Source organism: Melozone crissalis, unplaced genomic scaffold (genome assembly GCF_028551555.1).
Source record: "Melozone crissalis strain CALT ecotype California unplaced genomic scaffold, PUWL_Pcris_2 ptg000017l_1, whole genome shotgun sequence".
In the NCBI taxonomy this organism is placed as follows: Eukaryota; Metazoa; Chordata; class Aves; order Passeriformes; family Passerellidae; genus Melozone; species Melozone crissalis.
Window position 1 is genome coordinate 4,937,061 of NW_026535795.1, and position 17,326 is coordinate 4,954,386.

Consider the following 17,326-nt stretch of genomic DNA (forward strand, 5'->3'; position numbering starts at 1 on the left):
GGAATTCCAGGGCTGGATCAAGTGGATCAGCATATAAAGTTTAATTTACTACAACAACTTGCTCAGAGCTGACAAAACTATTTTTTGGATTTTTTGATATGGGATTGCCCTAAGTGTGAAATGTGTCCTTGCCAGCCCCTCAAACACACCCAGCACAAGATATGGATGAAAACTTCTAATGTTAAAAGTATTAAAAGCCCACTAATTAAAGGTAATTAACCAAGGATTCTGTGGTGGTGTCATGCAATGTGAGGGGAAAAAAAATCTTTGTGGGAAGAAAAGGAACTGAGGACTTCATTATTTTTGGCAGGACTTCTGCACATTTTGCTTATCAAAGGATTGTCATAGGGAGGTGATTATTTTATAGTCCATGAAAGTTCCCTCTCTCCTTCATTTCTCCCCATCCCAAGCAACCTCCCTACAGTTTGAGGGGCCTCTTTATGGGATTGCATTTCTACTTCTCTTCTTTTTTCCCTTTTCCTTGCTGTGGTATTTTTAAAAGTCAGATTTATCCAATTCACCACCGTGATCAGTGGGTTATTGCTCTCCCCTCCAAGCTGCTCCGAGAAGGGACGGAGGTTGTGCTGAGGGGAAAGCATCAGTGATGGCCCTGATCCATTTCCCATGGCCATGATCCAATGAACGCTTCGAGCTGGGATAAATCAGCCCTGCCACCCTGGTGACCCCCCCACTGCCCTGGGCAGCTTGTTCCAGTGCCTGATAACCCTTTCAGTGAACATTTTTTTACATAACATCCAATCCAAACCTCCCCTGGTGCAACTTGAGGCCGTTTTCCTCTTGTCTTGTCACCTGGGAGAAGACACCAAGCCCCGCCAGGCTGCATCCTCCTTCCAGGGAGCTCCCGAGAGGGAAAAGGTCCCCCGAGCCTCCTTTTCTCCAGGATGAGCTCCCCCATTTCCCTCAGGAGATCCGCGCTCCAGACCCTTCCTCATCCTCCGAGGAGCTCTTCCAAGCCGTGAGGACAGGAGGAAGATGACAGCTGGCTCAGTTATTTTTCAGTTTCGCTCCTGCGAAGTTCCGTCAGCCCCGCGGGACCCCCGCGCTCCATCCCCGCTGCTGGCGCTGCCGGCCGTCCCCGCTGCCTTCCCTCGGCTCCACAGCCACCGGAGGCAGAGCTGCTGTGTCTGGCGAGGCTGAACCGCATCCCCCGCGTTCGGAGAGCGGCCCCGGCCCGGCCCGGCACTGCCCAGCAGGCGGCACTGCCCGCCCGCCGCACGGCCCCGCACCGCTCCGCTCCCGCTCCCGCTCCCGGTCCCGGTCCCGGTCCTGGTCCTGGTCCTGGTCTCGGTCCTGGTCCTGGTCCCGCACCGCCCGCACCCCTCCGCTCCCGCACCGCCCGCATCGCTCCCGCTCCCAGTCCTGGTCCTGGTCCTCCACCGCTCCCGGTCCCGCTCCCGGTCCCGCACCGCTCCCGGACCATCCGTACCGCCCCCGCTCCTCGTCCCGGTCCCGCACCGCCCCTGTTCCCGGTCCCGTACTGCTCCCGGTCCCGCTCCCGGACCGTTCGCACCGGCTCCGCTCCCGGTCCCGCACCGCCCCAGGTCCCGGTTCCGCATCGCCCGCACCGCCCTCGGTCCCAGTTCCACACCATTCCCGGTCCCGCACAGCCCACACAGCCCACACCACTGCCGGTCCCGGTCCCGCTCCCGCCCGCTGGGTGATGCGAGGCTGCCCCGGGCAGAGCTGGACCCTCCCCAGCAGCCGGCGCTCTCTGAGGGGGATTTTAGGGCTGTGGAGATGGGAAGATGCTATGAGGAAAAGGTGCTGCTCGTGGCTGGCTGTGCTTTGCCTTCGTTCTTTTGAACGGGCAAAACAACCACGATTAAATAGAAATAACTGCAGGTAAAGGGAGTGGGAGTGTGCCATAACAGGAATTGGCTCTGGCACTTCTCTGCTGGTTTCTGTTTTGTCCCTGTTCCCTCCACCTGTGTGCCAGGAACAGCCCAGCCTGGCTCCTGCATCGATGTTGTGAGCAGGGATGCTCGCTGCAGTCCTTCCCATCTCATCCCATCAGAGAAAGATTACAAAAAGCAATTTATCCACGTGAACAATAGCTCCCAGCAATGCTCCAAGGTCAGTGTGAGCTGCTGAGCTGGTGCTCTGCTGTGAGCTGCAGCTGGGTGTCACTCACTGACCTTTTCCAGGACACACTGGGGAGAGGGAGCACCCAAAGCCTCCCTTCCCACGCCCTCCTCCCTGCCCTCTGCAGGACACATCCCCCTGTCTGCCCTTGCTCCTCATTTAACTAGAAGAGAAAACCGTGGACTTTCCCCAGGTCAGACAATACCCACGTGAGTATGAAACCTGGTAGGGATTTAATTGAAGCAGGTTGTGCATGGGGCTGTGCAGTGCTTGGTTTGGTCACCACCCCTCAGCCACTGGGACATCCTTCATGAGGAGAGAGCTCTGGAGGTCCATTCTCCAAGTGTGAAATCCCAGGGATAACACGGTTCTGGTGCAGGGTGAGAGTTCCAAAGAGACATCTCCTCTTCCCAGCTCCAGCCTGAGGGTCTGCTCTGGCACAGGGCTGGCATCACTGACTGTGGGCTCCACCAGCAGCACCTGGCTGCTCCAGGTGTCACCTCCTTGCCCAGCCTCTCCTGTGGCATTGTGAGGACTTTCAGGGTGCTCTGCTCACAAATGAATCCTTATGAATTCCCCACTGCCTGGCTCAGCATGACAGGATTCACTCCCCCAGCATGGGTGGGATTCTGAGGGCTCTGAGCTCTGTCCTTTGGTCTGCAGCTGCTCCATCCTGCCCTGCTGTTAACTGTCCTTGGAGGGATCATTGTGGGAAGCAGAGCAATTCTCCAGCTCCTTTGTGATCCCCACTGGGCATTGCTCCACTTTGATTTTCTTTTTTCCTCTCATTGACTTCTTAGATCCTGTAAACAGCCAGATGACAGCAGGAGTTAGCCCCAGAGAAATGGATTTACACTTCTGGAGTCAGCATGGCCTCATCCCAAAACAGGGACAGCACAGGAGGAAGCAAAGCTCAGCGCAGGAAAGATGGAGAGAAACCCCCCACATGTGAGATGTGTGGGTATCCAGGGGAGGCTGTTGTGCTCCTGGACACAAAACAATGTGAAGCAGAAACAGGCAGAGAACTGACCTGGTGCAGAAGCATCCCAGAGCAGCAAGATGCATTCTGTGGAGTTCTCTCTGTTCCAGTGTGGCTCATGGCCCACACTACATGCTGAGAGAGATGCTATGCCCCTCCATCACCCCATTCCTGCCCCAGCTGCACCCACCCCTCACTTGGGACATCCCCATCCCGTCCTGGAGGGTTATATGTGCCTGCCCTGGGCTGCACAGCACTGCTGTGCTCCTCCCCATTGCTCCAAGTGTTTGGTTTTGTACAGCAAACCCTCTTGTCACCAGCTGTGCTGCTGTCCCCTGAGCCAGCAGGGCCCTCTCAAGGCCAGGCTGGTAAAAAGCTCCCTTCAAGCTCAAGAAACAGCCCTCTGTACATTTATGGTTGGGCCAACACTTGGCTGTTTTTACCACCGGACAGAGTGGTGAGCTGCAGGGTTTTCTGACAGACAAACTGTCTTATCCCTGCCCTTATCAGGAGCAGTTTTCTGCTTGCTCACCTGGAGGGAACATGGGTACAACACATTCCTCTGTCAGCAGGGAAACCTCCACACCACACTGGAGGATCAACAGAGCTGGCAGGAACCTTTCTCTGACTGTCAATAACTCGCCCCTGGGAATTTGGCCTTCCCCAGTCACCACCTCCCTGACCAGATCAGCAAACACAAGGGACTAAGCTCTGTTAGTTTAGGTGCTTGGGGTGCTCTCCTGGCCACCCTGCCCAGGCTGTCCTGGCTAACCATTAGCTGGGGCTCCTCTGCCTGCAGCTATGAGTGCTGCAAAAACACGACTCAGACAAGAACCCTCCTCTGCCCTGTCCTTGGGCATTTCTCACAGGAGTCCCTCTGGAAGCAGCAGAAGTTGTAGCCTTGAGCTGATGCCCCAAGGAGCTTCTTCTCCCTACCTTTTATCCAGGGATCCTGCCCTCTTTTTCTCTTCCTCTGCTGTGCATGAACTTTGTCTTTGGTGCAAAAGTATTTCCCGTCAGCCTCAGCTTCTTGTAGGATCTCATCTTCATTCTTCTCCTACACCAAGGAGAAGAACAGTCAGTCTACAAACCAGCCTGGCTTTCCCAGGGAGCTGGTGGCTTTGCCAGGGACCTTTGTGACCATTGCTATGAGTGATGACAAATGCAGTGCTCATAAAGACTTGACTGGCTGGAAAGAGTGGCACTTCTGCCCCTCAGCAGAAGTGCAAGTTGTGCAACAGGGTGGGAATGAGGTTTGGCACCTGGTGCAGGAAGAGCCATCACCTTCTGGGACAGCCTGTCTGATATCTCTGGGAGCCACCAGCCTGAGCTGATGGCTGAGAACAAACCAAACAAACAAATCAACCAACCAACCAACCAACCAACCAACCAACCTCACTGTCCGTTGTGTCTGGCTCATCGGATTCTTGCTTCCCAGACTCGGCATCATTGTCATCTAAAGAAACACAAAAGGAAGTTTTTTTGGCTGGTGGCAGGCTTGACAAGCTCATGAGCAGATGCAGAGCCACTGGCCCAGGCTCACAGAGCCACTGAGGCAGAAAGCAGCTTCAGCAATACACTGTGGTGTGGAGCAGAGGCACTGCAAGCTACGTGGCCTGGAATGAATGTTTAAGAGTGATCCAACACGATTCTGTTGGGAAAGCAGCTCCCAGGAAAGCTGTGTCCACTGGACTTTGCTACACCAAGGTCACTAAGAGCTGTCCCAACACCTGTGGCTACACACAGGAGGGAAACTGGAGGGTATTTAAGCCCCAGATTGCACTTTCCTGTTTGAGCCCCAGGTGGGGAGAAGCATCTTGGGGTGAAGAAGCCAAAAGGGACAATCCCATCTCTGCTGCTGGTTCAGTCAGCAGCCTTGGCAGGGAATGTGTGCTGAGGAGCAGAGGAAGGAAAGGCAGGGGAGATGCTGCCCAGGAAAAGCATTTCAGTGTGCACAGCCCCTGGGGCTGCACAGCCCCAGACATGTGCCTGCACACACCCCACTCTGCTCACACTGATCCCAGGGGCTGGGGCCAAGCCTTGCTGGTGGTGTAACACACACACACCTCAGCTGCCCATGGTGGGCACAAAGGACTGTGCCCCGTTCTGAGGGGCAGGGGCACCCCCAAAGCTCAATTCTTGTTGCTCATCACACCCAGCTCTAGCCAGGATGGAGCTCAGCAGGGCAGCCCCCTCCTGCTGGCCCTGCAGAGGTGGGAGAGCAGGCGATGCTGCTTCCAGGCACTCCTGGATTCCCTGTAGCCTGATCCCATCCTCACCTCATCCTCCTGCAGGTTAAGGTTCACTAGAAAGTGCAGAAGTATTTGTGTATTGTTTCCCGGGCTTTGTGTCAACCTTAAGGTGAGAACTGAAGAAAGTCCTGTATTCCCACACCCAGAATGTAATCAGCTGAAATTCTTCTGCCATGATGATATCTCCTTAGCATGTAAATCACACAGGACTCTTTTTTTTTTTTTTTTTTTTTTCTCTCCACTGTGAAAAATCCTGCTCTGGAGAGTGTTCCCAAACCACTCCGACACGCCCAGACCAACTAATCCAGGCGAGCTCAACTTTCTGGCCGAGCCAGTAAGGCTGGTACTGAGCAGCAGACGTGCTTCCCACCTTGATCCCCATGGCTGCTGCCTCCCACCTGCCTGGACAGACCTGGCACCTGTGGCCCTGGGGGTCAGGCAGGGAGAGAGCCTTGGGAGGGCTCTTGTGGAGGGTGGAGGAAGGGAGGGAGGAAGGAAGGAAGGAAGGAAGGAAGGAAGGAAGGAAGGAAGGAAGGAAGGAAACCATCCTGATCTGCCTGCTGCAGGTACAGCATCCCTGGCTCTGTGCTCAGCCCTCTGTGCTGTGTCATCACAGGACACGCTTTGGAGCAAGGGGACAGACAGGGCTGGTTTTCCAGTGCTAGTCCTGCAAACTTCTTGCATTTTCCCCATCTCTGCTGGGGCATTCTGAGCTGCTTCTTCCCTGAGAGGAGTGGGAAATGGTGAAGCAGCATTATCCTGTTGCTGCTCATTGTAAAATGGGTTTTTTGCTGGAGCAACATTGTCCTATTCCTGCTCATTCTGGAGTGGGTTTTTCTAAGAGCGTTTTTCCAATGCTGACTCCTCAGCTCCTGGAGATTTCCATGCAGATGCTCTGCTGAGTGTCCAAGGACACCCCAGGGGTGTTGGACACAGACACTGGGCCTTTCTCCAGAAAAACCAGGATTACTTTCTCCCCATTTACACTGAGAATGAATTTTGGACATACCTAGGGTAGAAAACTGAGCTCTCAAGGACAGAAATGTGAAACCTGAATTTCCCCAAAGGCCCAGAAGAGCTGGGAGCCCTTGGTGCCTGGAGGGTGGGATTGCAGGTGCGTGCAGAGCCCAGCAGAGAGCTCTGGGCTGGGAAATGCCTTCACCTTTCACTCCTGCCTTCTCAAATGTCACATTTGCCTGGGGCTTCTTACCTGCATCTCCCTTCTTCGCGCCGACATCCCGCCTCAGCCCGGCCTCAGGAGGGGCCTCTGGGTCACTCGGGGTGGAGCTGTTTGTCAGATACGCCCGTGAAAGCCTGAGCTGTGGGACAGAGGGACACAAACACTGCTGTCGCCAGGCAGGAGAGGACTGTCCCCAGCCCTTACTTGGTGACAGTGACACCCACAGGGACGAGCATCGCAGAGATGCTCCTGTTCCTGTAGTGTGTTTGCAGGGGGCCCAGCACCCCCTGCAGCAGCCTGTGGGAGGGGGCACAGGCTCTGCCTGCCCTTGGGCATGGATGGAACCCTGGATGGGCGCTGGAGGAAGGTGTGGAGTGAAGCCAGGGCTGAGCAACCACGGCTCTGCCATGTGCAAACTGGCTTCACACACACAAACTGGCTTCACACACCAAACCCATCCTCCCGCAGTGCTGCTCACAGTGCTCCCAGCAGCGGTGCAGGGGATGCCAGCAAGAGCTGTACTCACCACAGCTGCATCATCCTCTTCCTCCTCCTCCTCCTCCTCCTTGGCAGCCGCGGGCAGTGCCCAGCGGTAGGGGCAGCGCAGGCGGTCCCGCTGTGCCCCGTGTCCCCCTGCGGGCACGGCCGGGCTGTCCCCGGGGCTGTCCCTCGGGCTGCCGTCCGTCTGTCTGTGCCTGGGGTCGGACAGGTCCAGCGGCGCGTCCCCATCCTCGTCCCTCGCCTCCTTCACCCTGGCTCGCGGCTCGGGGCGCTCCCTGCCCCGCCACAGCTGCCTGGAGAACAAACTGCTCAAACTCTGATTAACTCTGATAATTGATAAAAACATTGTAAGCCAAAGATTGAAGACTAAACCCCCTTGTAGAGTTACCCCACCATCCTAGCTCAGGAAGAAAGGATTCAAACCCTCATCTCCAGCTCCCAAAGCTGGCAGTTTTAACTAAACCACTTCCACTATTAAACAGCCCCAATCGCCCCCGAGACAACCCCTGCACGAGCTCCAACACCACAAACAGAGTCAACAATGTGGGAATCCATAAAATCAGAGGGTTTTGGGAAAGCTGCAGAAGGCAGGCCTCAGATACAGCAAGAATTGTGAGCAGAGCTAAAGCAACAGTCATGAGGTAGGCCAGCAGAAAAATTATTTAAACTGTAGGAAAAGCAAGGGCAAATAGAACAATAGCCTGTGTATTAATGCTTGTCTGAATAGCTCTCTAAGCTGCAGAAAATTTATCTAGCAAGATATTAGGAAGGTTAAAGCTTAAGAATGGAGCTCTGTGCGTTGAGGCTTGCGAGTGGGTATTGTATTTGAAATAAGCAAGCATTGTTTTAACCAAAGGTACCTGTGCTTATGGTGATTGGATAGAACTACTGTCAATATGCTTTTGCTTTGTGTGATTGGTCAAGAAGCTTATAAAGTATGTTGTAACATTAAGTTTTCTGGCCTGCTGCCTGGATTGTGAGCTGCAAGCATTATCATAATCATGTAATGAGACTGATGCTGAAAAATAAACAACTCGAGACACTTTCTATAGTAGCCCCGTCTCGTTCATGTCTGTAAATAACCCCCCTGCCAGCATCAAACAACAATCCTCACCCCTCTTCCTTCCCATCCGCAGCATCCTCCAGGAACACCCTCTCCTCCTTGCAGCCCGTGGCCATGCCCAGCCACGGGGACAGCGGCCGTGTCTCGGTGTCACCGTGTGCCCGCTGGCCCGGCCGTGTCTCGGTGTCACCGTGTGCCCGCTGGCCCGGCTGGCACTGCCGCAGCAGGAGATGCTGCAGCCGCTCCCGCTGCTTCAGCAGCTGCAGCTTCTCCTCCAGCTGCTGGTCCCTGACGTACACCATGGTGGCAGGGAGCTTCAGCAGGGCAGCCTGCTCGTCCCAGGGGTCCCGGCAGCGCGTCCTGCCCTCGGCAGCCTTGCTCCTGAGCGGGTGCACGGGGAAGGTGCCGCTGTCCCGCTCGCCCGGGGTGCAGGGAGCCGCCAGCCCCAGCTGGTGCAGGGACAGGTGCTTGTGCAGCAGGCACAGCTGCTCTCTCCGGGCACTCAGTTTCAGGTTTTCGTAGGATGGAGAGACCTTGGGCGAGTCCGGGTTGCTCGCTGTTAAGTAACTAAAAAAAGTGTGGAAAAAGATTTACATTACAGATCACGTCAGGAAAAACCCCCACACATTAGCAACAGAGCTTTCCCGTGGTTTCCCAGCTGTGCAGGGATGTGTGTGGTCTCTCCTGCTCTTTCCATGCCCTGCTGCAGCTCTTGGTCAGTACACCGTGTTTGTGTTTGGGGTCTGTGCTGGGGAGAAGGGTCCTGGTGGCCAGGGGCATCAGGCAGTCAGCAGTAGGAAGCCATTCCCACCCCACACAGTGTAGGAAGCCATTCCCATCCCACACAGCATGGGAAGCCATCCCCATCCCGCACAGCATGGGAAGCCATTCCCATCCCGCATAGTGTAGGAAGCCATTCCCATCCCACACAGCATGGGAAGCCATTCCCACCCCACACAGTGTAGGAAGCCATCCCCATCCCGCACAGCATGGGAAGCCATCCCCATCCCGCACAGTGTAGGAAGCCATTCCCATCCCACACAGTGTAGGAAGCCATCCCCATCTCACCATCCAGCAGCAATCCCCCATCCCCAGGCCGTGGCAGGTCAAGGCAGGGGGTTGAGTGAGGGTAAGGTAAGTGACATCTCTCATCAGCACTGCTGCTCAGAAGTCACTTTTTGAATAAAGTCTTACAGCCAGCAACATCCTTACTGCCCCCCTGGGCTTTCTTAGTGCCTGAAGACCCCCAGGGCAGAGGGACAGCCCACCCTCCCCTAATCCCACTCAATGGGAAACTCTTACAGCCATCCTAGGAAGGTTGGTGCAGTGCAAGAACCTGCCCTGCAAACCCAGTCCCTGCTGCTGCTCTCCATGAGTGCAAGCTGTTCCCAGGCATGCTCTGCAGAGCTACTCACACTCTGGGAAACTCTCTGTCTGCAGGTGAACTCCCTGGCCTTGCTCAGCCCTCTGTGCTCCTGAAACCATGGGGAGGATAAGCCTGGGAAGTGCTGAGCCCTGCAGGAAAGCCCATTAGAATAGATAAGGAGGAGGAGCAGGAATTGCTGCCTGCCTGGGACGGTCCTGCCTGGATGTGGGGACACCTGGTTCACTTTGTGGGTCTGTCTGAGGAGCTGGAATAACGAGAGCCTGACCTCGTTGGGCTGGATTCCAGTCATTTCTCACTGCTGTAAACTGGGGTATCCCCCCCTTCCCGAGGCTGTGGGGGAAGTTTGGGGAGGGAGGAGGGCAGGCACAGTGAATGGGGCAGCTGCAGTGGGTCAGCCCATGGCTCCCAGGTACTCACGCCTCCAGGCTGGGGCTGTGCTCTCGTTCTGGAGGGAGAGGAGCTTTCCTGGCTGGGGGAGACACTGCTGCCTCTGAGGGACTCCTTTCCAGCAGGCAGGGCCTGGAGCCAGCTCTCACCAGGGCAATGGTTCCGTGCAGCTGGTTGGAAATCCTCTGGGATGCCTGTGGCAGAGAGTCCAGGTGAGCCATTCTGCAGGGAGCCTGCCTGAACTGGGACACATCTCCTCACCAGTGACAACGAAACAGACAGCTCCTGAGTGCTCTGCTTGATATGGTTCTGGTCAACAGCTCTATCAAGTTTTTTATTCATTTTTCCAGGAAATTTTCCCTTCATGTACTCTCCATTTTCTGGCTGCACTGATTTGTAGCACAGGAAGTTTTGCATCTCAAGTCATGATTCAGAGGCTTAACCAAGATAAGACCCTGCAAATTCCTTGTCCCATAGTCAGGCCTTTTTACTCATGCAAGGCTTTATTCCTGCAAGCTCCTGGCACACACTGCTCTGGTGGGTGTATTTCTGCTGGGCCAGGACATCGCTGTCTCCATCAGCTGTCATGAAAGGCTCCCCACATGTTCTGACTTGACTTTCCCCTGCCCACCTGGAGATGTCACCAAGCCTTCCTGTGATCCCTATTAATTATCCCCACAGCCTGCCTGCAGCCTTACCAAAACCCTTTTTCACCTGCTCTTTCAAGTTTTTTTGTGGAGGTCGAGTAAGCAAAACCTGTGCCAAAACAGAGGTATCTGTGTGGGTGTGTGTGTGTGGGCCTGTGTTCCCAGGAGCAGGTCCAGGTCCTGCAGTCTCATCTCCAGTGCCCAGTGTCACCGTGTCACTCAGCAGCCCTGGGCTGACACCCTCTCTGTGTTTGTCCTTGCAACCACTGAGTGCCAGGCTCTGGAAATGACAAACTGCCCAAGTCTGGCTGATTGTTCCACCCTCCAAGTGCCTCCTGCTCTGTCCCTATCCCAGTCTGATCCAGTTCAGATGGCCATAGCAGTGGGGAGAGGGCCTGAGGCCATCAGGCTACCTCTGACAACTCACTATTTCTGCAAGGCTGACTTCTTGGAGGAGAGTGCCTGGAGAAGTCCTGCTGCTTGGAGAGCTTCTCTGGAGCTTCTCTGGAGGCTTTTCTGCAAAAAAAGAAGACAGAACCAGCTGCTGTAATAGTCCCCCAGAGCTGCTGCAGCCCTGCCCTGAGTGGGCTGGAGCCATGCAGCCTCCCAGGGATGCCACTGGCTGCTACCAACCACTCTCAGTGAAGGTTTTGAGTCAAAATTACCTTTTGGCTCAAGCCTGCACCTGGCTGAACGTGCTTTTGTTGCATGTGTGGGTGGCAGGAAGGCAATGCCATGGTCTCTGCATGAATTTTCTTTCAGTGGGGGCACCCAGCACTCTTTAGCTCTAATGCAGAGCAGGGTGTTTCTCCTCTGACCTGCATTTCCTCCCATCATCTTTCCTGCCCGTGGCAATGCCCATCTGAGCTGCCAACAGCTTGGTCCTTGCTCTCCAGACCCTTTCCCAGGGCAGTTTACAGCATGGCTCAGTTATTTTTCACATCCCCAGGTCCCTCAAGGGTGGCAGGAGCAGCAGCACCCACCTTCACTGAGCTCCAGCTCTGGCACGTCCTGCTGGGCTGCTGCTTCCCTGGGCTCTGCCTTCTCTGTGCTGGCATTCCTGCTCACTGGGGACAGCAGAGTCAAAGGGGAGCCGGGTGTGGAGCAGCTTTCTCTGGAGGACACTCCTGGGGTCTTTGTCCTGTCCCTGTTGGAAGGAAAAGAACATGAATGGAGGAGAAGGAAGAGTTTGGAGCCACTGTACTGAGAGCTCCGAGTCTGATACACAATACACGTATTTATCTATGTGTGTATGTGAATATTCCAGATCCTCAGCCTCACCTCCTTCCACTGCAGCTTATCAGCAGCCCAGCTGCAGTCTGGAGCATGGACAGCATGCCAGCCCCACTTGGAGGTGTGATTGCCCCACTTGGTTGTGGGTAACGTCGGGTTGGGTAAGGCAGGACCCAGCTGTGGCTGTTGCAAAAGCTCTGTGGGAACCTGGCCCTGCCTGGGCTTTCAGCCTGATGGAGGGGTGGGTTCAGCACAGGGATGTGGCGTCTGCCCCTGTCACCAAACCAGGATGGAGAGGGTGATGCTCAGTGCCACAAAGGAGTGCCTGAGCCTTGGGGACACACACAGAGCCCTGGGTGGATTCTGGTGCTGAGATGTGGATGTTTGGCTGGAAATCCTCCTCTCCAGCATCTCAGGGGAGAGAAGAGCAGAGCAGAATCACTCAGTGCTCAGCAGGCCCAGCCCAGCCCACAGCTCTGGAAGCACTGGGGAGGAAAAGCCAGAGTTTCTCTTTAAGCAGATGGTGCTCCTGTGCTCCAAAGAAAACACATTTCTAAACTAATCCCTCAGTGCTAATTCCTCTGGACTTTAAACCCTTGAGGAATGAGCTGATTTGTATATATTGGCCAGCCTGGCAGGTTACTTGGCTTCCAGCACAGCTCTCTGCGGGGCTGTGACCTGTTTGTGCAGATCCCTTCTCCCTCTTTAACCCCATCCCTGTCCCTTGGGTGTCACTGTCCTTCCCCCAGAGCCACCTGCTTCCTGCAGACCCTCTCTGGCTGCTGCAGGAGGGAAGCTGCTGCCATGGAAAAGCCATGGAATCCCAGGCTGAGCTCCATGCAAGCCGCCCAGGGCTTTGTTCCCAGGGGGTTAAATATCCTTGTTCCCCAAAAATTAATCACTGGATGCTGGTGAACAGGGCAGTGAGCAAATATTAACAAGGATTTTGAGACTATTAGGGGTTTTTCCATGTCTTACATACACAGGAACCCATGGGAATTAGGTGCTAAAATACCCCTGAGGGTGCCCCAGTGTGGACCTTGCCTTGCCCAGCTCTGGGGATGCCCTTGCCAATGTCCCTTGTAGAGAATGAAACCAGGAAAGTGCTTACTCCAGGCTCTGGAGCCTCTTCAGTTCCTCCTTGAGAGTTTTGTTCTCCTCCCTCAGGCGATTGGTCTCGTTTGCTGCAGGCACAGAGGAGGGGCTGTGAGTTCAGGTGCTGCAAGGATGCTGCTCACAGCTCGCTGGGGTGATGGAGGGGGATGAGGGAATGGCACCGGCTTTGGGAGGGATGCTGAATTTCCTTCCCTCTTTGTAAAAGTGCTGGGGTTAAGGGACAAAGGGGAGCAACTTTCTGACTCAGGTTTCATCAGGATTGGGTCTGCTTGCAGATCCCCAGCTCCAGAGAAGAGCCAGACCCAAATCCAGACCCAGAGCCAGACCCATACCCAGAGCCAGAGGAGGCAGTGGTGGGTTGGGCCCAGTGAACATCTCTAACAGACATATTTCATGAAAAACCTTTTTGCTAAGATCTTTTCTCCTGGGAAGCTGGGAAGATTCAGCTCCTCCATGTTTTGCTGCTTTAGAATGGGATTTAGAGAATTGTTTATCCAGCATGTGAAATTGTTTTTACTTGATGACCAATGACAGCCACCTATGTTGAAGCTGCAAGCAGTCACAAAATTTTATCATTCCTTTTTTTGCAAAGCTTCTGATTAAATTCTTTCTTCTATTCTTTTAGCATAGTTCTAATATATAATTTTCTCTTAATATAATATATAATATATATAATATATAATATATATATAATATAATATAATATAATATAATATAATATAATATATAACATATATAATGTATAATGTATAATATATAATGTATAATGTATAATGTATATATAATATATATATATAATATATATAATCATATAAAAATAAAATAAAATAAAATAAAATAAAATAAAATAAAATATCAACCTTCTGAAACATAGAGTCAAAATTCTCATCTCTTCCCTCATCCCAGAACCCCTGTGAACACCAGGGCAGGGTGGTGAGTGGGTGCTGTGTTAGGGGCAGACCTGGGGGTCTCAGGGGGGTCACACAGAGGCCAGAGGGAGATGTGAGCACCCAGCCCTGGCCACAGAGAGCATGGCTGGGCTCCCAGGCATGGTGCCCTGCCTTGCTCCTGCTCGAAAGCAGCACTCAGGGAGCAGTGCCATAGCAGGGGAGATAAACCACGGGCTCTTGGCACCTCTCCATCCCTCCTAAATGCCTTATCTCCTTCACCCCATGACCCTCCCCGGGCTGGTCAGATCCCCAGGGAAAAACACCCAGTGCTGGGAGCTGTGCCAGGGGCTCAGGAGAAGATCCATCACACGTGTTGCTTGATTTCATTTACCCGTGCTGAGCTGCTGCTGTGACTTTCCTGTCTTTGCCAGAGTGTTGCTTCTGCCGTGCCAAATGCATCCTTTCCCCAGGCAGCTGACACAGCCTGGAATCTCTCATTTTTCTGGAGGTGTGGGGGGCTGTGACCCCCCAGCTCTGATGATTTGCGTGAAGGGTTATGTCTCCTTGCTCCCTCCCTTCTCCCCATCCCCAAACCCTTCCCAGATTCCTGCTCACCAGGTGCAAATATCTGGGAGAGGGATTAACTGGCAAAGACTCAGCCTGCCAAAGCCAAGCTCACAGCGGGTGTCAGTACGTACAGAGGATGAAGATGTGCTGCAGGCTCTGGAAATGAGAGGTCTCATACTCATTCTGCTTCTTTTTGGCCAGCTCCTGGGTGACCATGCATCTGTCACAAAGGCCAGCTCGCAGCCTGGGGGAAGGAAACCCCACAGCTTGTTACCACATGAGAGAAATAAGTTCCTGCCCTGCCCATGGGGAAGTGTGAACACCCAGACCATCACTGAGAATCACCCCCACAGCCCAGCACTGGCCTTTGCCAGCCCCAGCCCCACCACACCAGCCTAGGAAAGTTGCTATGCACCTGCCCAGACTCCTCCAGCTCTCCCAGCAGCTGAGCATAGGAAAAATAGAGGTTCATGTGCTATATCCCAGTCCTGGGGAGACAGCAAACCCCAAATTCTCCCCCCAGGACTGTGCAGTCACTGCCACTCAGCAGCACCCTACTTAAAAACAAATCCTACCTGTTTTCTAACACCTTTACATTTTCTTTCAGGACCTTCTGTTGTTCCCTTAATTGGTGATTTTTAGCAAACAGCTCTTCAATTCTCTGAGCATCGCTAGTTGAAGAAATACAACAAAAAAAAGCAGGGTTGTTAGATTACTTCCCAAAACCCGTGCCTTCATCCACAGTGCCCTTTTTCTTGTGTGGCAGGGGGGGAATGAATGTATTGGAGCCTGGATGCTGCCTATGACACCCTCCATGGAGTTAGCAGTTTAATTCCTCCTACTAATTGTTTTCCAAAGGGGAAAGCACTGAGTGGCACAAGCATCACCTGCCAGTGGGAAGGCAAACTGGAGCTGGATCACCCCAACCCTGCCTGGAGCCAAAAACCTTGAATTTGGCAGTGCCAGGAAGGCAAATAGTGGTCTGTAATGCAGCAGTGTTGGAGAATAAGTCAGAAGTCTGAAATTGCAGTGGTGTAACCACCCCTGTGCCCCAGCATCGCTCACCGGCACTTCTCTGTGGTCAGCTCCGTCACCTTGCTGTGCAGACCTGGAATAATGGACAGACACACAGACATGGGTGTTTGTGGACAATGCCCCAGCACTCAGAAGCAAACAGCACTGAAGGAATTTCAGGAAGGTGCGAGGCTTTGCAGAAATCTCACCCATCCACAAGCCTGAGCTCCGATAAGGAATAACACATTGCACGAGTCAGACACAGCCACAGTTTAATGTAACTGGGAAAAGTTGTACAAAATGTGAGCTCCTTTTGTATCCCCGCTATTTAATGAGTCTGCATCTCCTTTGCAGACCCAAAAAGTCTGGTTTAGTTTTGTTTCTACTTATTTCTCTCTACAGCCTGCATGTCCCAGGTGGGCAGTATTTTATAGCTTTCATGGTTGGAAAGCATCTTGGAGAATATTTACAGCTGAACGGCTTTCCTTGATGGATCTGCAGACATTGTATCCTGTCAAATCCATTTTATGCAAAGTAGATGTAAACATGTGGTTTAAATTGCTCAACAGTTTCCTCTAACTCTCACACAGCTTGAAATTACACAAGAGAAGAATGAATTCATAAGCCAGAATCATCCAAAAGTGCTGAAGTTTTGTTCATAATATTGATACTGGGAATTATTCTAATAGGAAAACAATTGGGCTTGGCACTTGGTTGCTTAACCTAATGGGTTTTATTTTAATAATGTATGGCCTGAGAAATAATTTATTCCCCAGAGGAATAAGCTATCCAACCTGACTCAAACGTTTTCTTTAACGGAGCTTCATCTCCTGCTGCTTCTGTCTTATAGATTATTGCATCTCTGTGCTGTCCCTTTGATGCTTCAGTATCCAAACACACTGCAATCCTCACTGATGGAGCAGAAGGCCAGCAGGTGTGAGTGTCTCCCCTGCAAACTCCCAAACCACAGACCAGGACAGCAGGGGCAGGAGGAGCCAAATCCCCCCTGGTTAATGCTGGGAGCACCTGGGATTCCTGCAGGGGCTGAGCACCTCCATGGCCTCCTTTCCACCTCATGGAGAGCAGGAATGTCCTCTCTCTTCTGAGAGAACAAGTTACTTCTTCATTCAAAAAGTCACTTTTTCCTCAGTATGCCAACGAGAGGTGCAAATGTGCCACCAGTGGGTGTTGTCCCCTGAGGGGCAGGCTGTGACCTCATGTCCCAAGCCATCCCCAAGGGTGCTGCTTGCTCAGCACTAATCCCCAAATCTCCCTAATCCACACCTGCTCCTCCTCCCTTCAGGTTATTTGACACCAAAGGGATCAAGGTGGTTTTACAAAGAAATGGATCTTGGCCAGGTTTTGGTATGAAAATTTTGTCTCCTTACCTTGGACCTCCTTCTCGTGGATTTCCTTGAGCTTGTTCAGGAACTCTGCAAAACTCTCTGTGGTCATGGTCAGGGCTGAGCCACACACCAGGCTGTGGCCAGTGTGAGGGTGTCCTTCTGCTTCAAATTTCAGCCTAAAATAGAAAAGAAAGTCCAAAAAAAGAGATGTGCCTGGTGCATGTGGTGTTCTGGAAAAGACAAAGCCCAAAGCTGGGAAGGGAAATTGTTTGCTAAACTATGGGATGCAGCCTCAGTGCTGAGCATAGCAAAGAGCATTTCTTAGATACTGGGAGAAGCCCAGCTGGAAAATCAGGCTTTTCCTCTACTTGTTGAGCTGTTTAAATTGCATTTCTCTGGGATGAGGTGGGGCAGGGCATCTTCTTGAGCATAAAGGGGACTGCAGAACTCGTGCTGGGATCACATGGGGACTGATGATGGGGAAATTCACAGCAGATTTGGTGCTTGAGCCTGATGGGCTCATCTCCTGCTGGATGTTCCCTTGCATCCCTCATCCCTGTGGCACCAGGCACAGCTTTTACAGAGGCAGCACACAGCACTCAGCCATCCCAGCACCATCACCCAGGCTTCCTGCATGGCCTCACTGGCTGCAGCCTCTTCC

General features: G+C 53.1%; 1 protein-coding gene across 1 annotated transcript; it reads right to left on the reverse strand.

The window, feature by feature from the left end:
* Nucleotides 1-2,787: 2,787 nt before the first annotated feature.
* Nucleotides 2,788-16,774, reverse strand: RBBP8NL (RBBP8 N-terminal like). The gene is made up of 14 exons (XM_054274836.1): nt 16,708-16,774; nt 15,371-15,413; nt 14,881-14,976; nt 14,437-14,549; nt 12,844-12,916; nt 11,483-11,640; nt 10,927-11,015; nt 9,883-10,046; nt 8,130-8,645; nt 7,044-7,308; nt 6,545-6,653; nt 4,477-4,538; nt 4,019-4,139; nt 2,788-2,906 (listed from the first exon to the last, which is right to left on the reverse strand). Exons 1-14 carry the CDS (start codon nt 16,772-16,774, stop codon nt 2,788-2,790), a joined length of 1,995 nt encoding a protein of 664 aa, XP_054130811.1.
* Nucleotides 16,775-17,326: the final 552 nt, after the last annotated feature.

What these genes read in the sequence shown, in the direction of transcription:
- RBBP8NL (XM_054274836.1), bottom strand. Translation starts at nt 16,774, where the DNA reads ATGACCACAGAGAGTTTTGCAGAGTTCCTGAACAAGCTCAAGGAAATC. An exon ending in AAGAGGCTCCAGAGCCTGGA is followed by an intron (nt 11,641 to 12,843) that starts GTAAGCACTTTC and finishes CAACAGGGACAG; the next exon opens with GACAAAGACCCCAGGAGTGT. An exon ending in CACAGCCCCAGCCTGGAGGC is followed by an intron (nt 8,646 to 9,882) that starts GTGAGTACCTGG and finishes CACTTTTTTTAG; the next exon opens with TTACTTAACAGCGAGCAACC.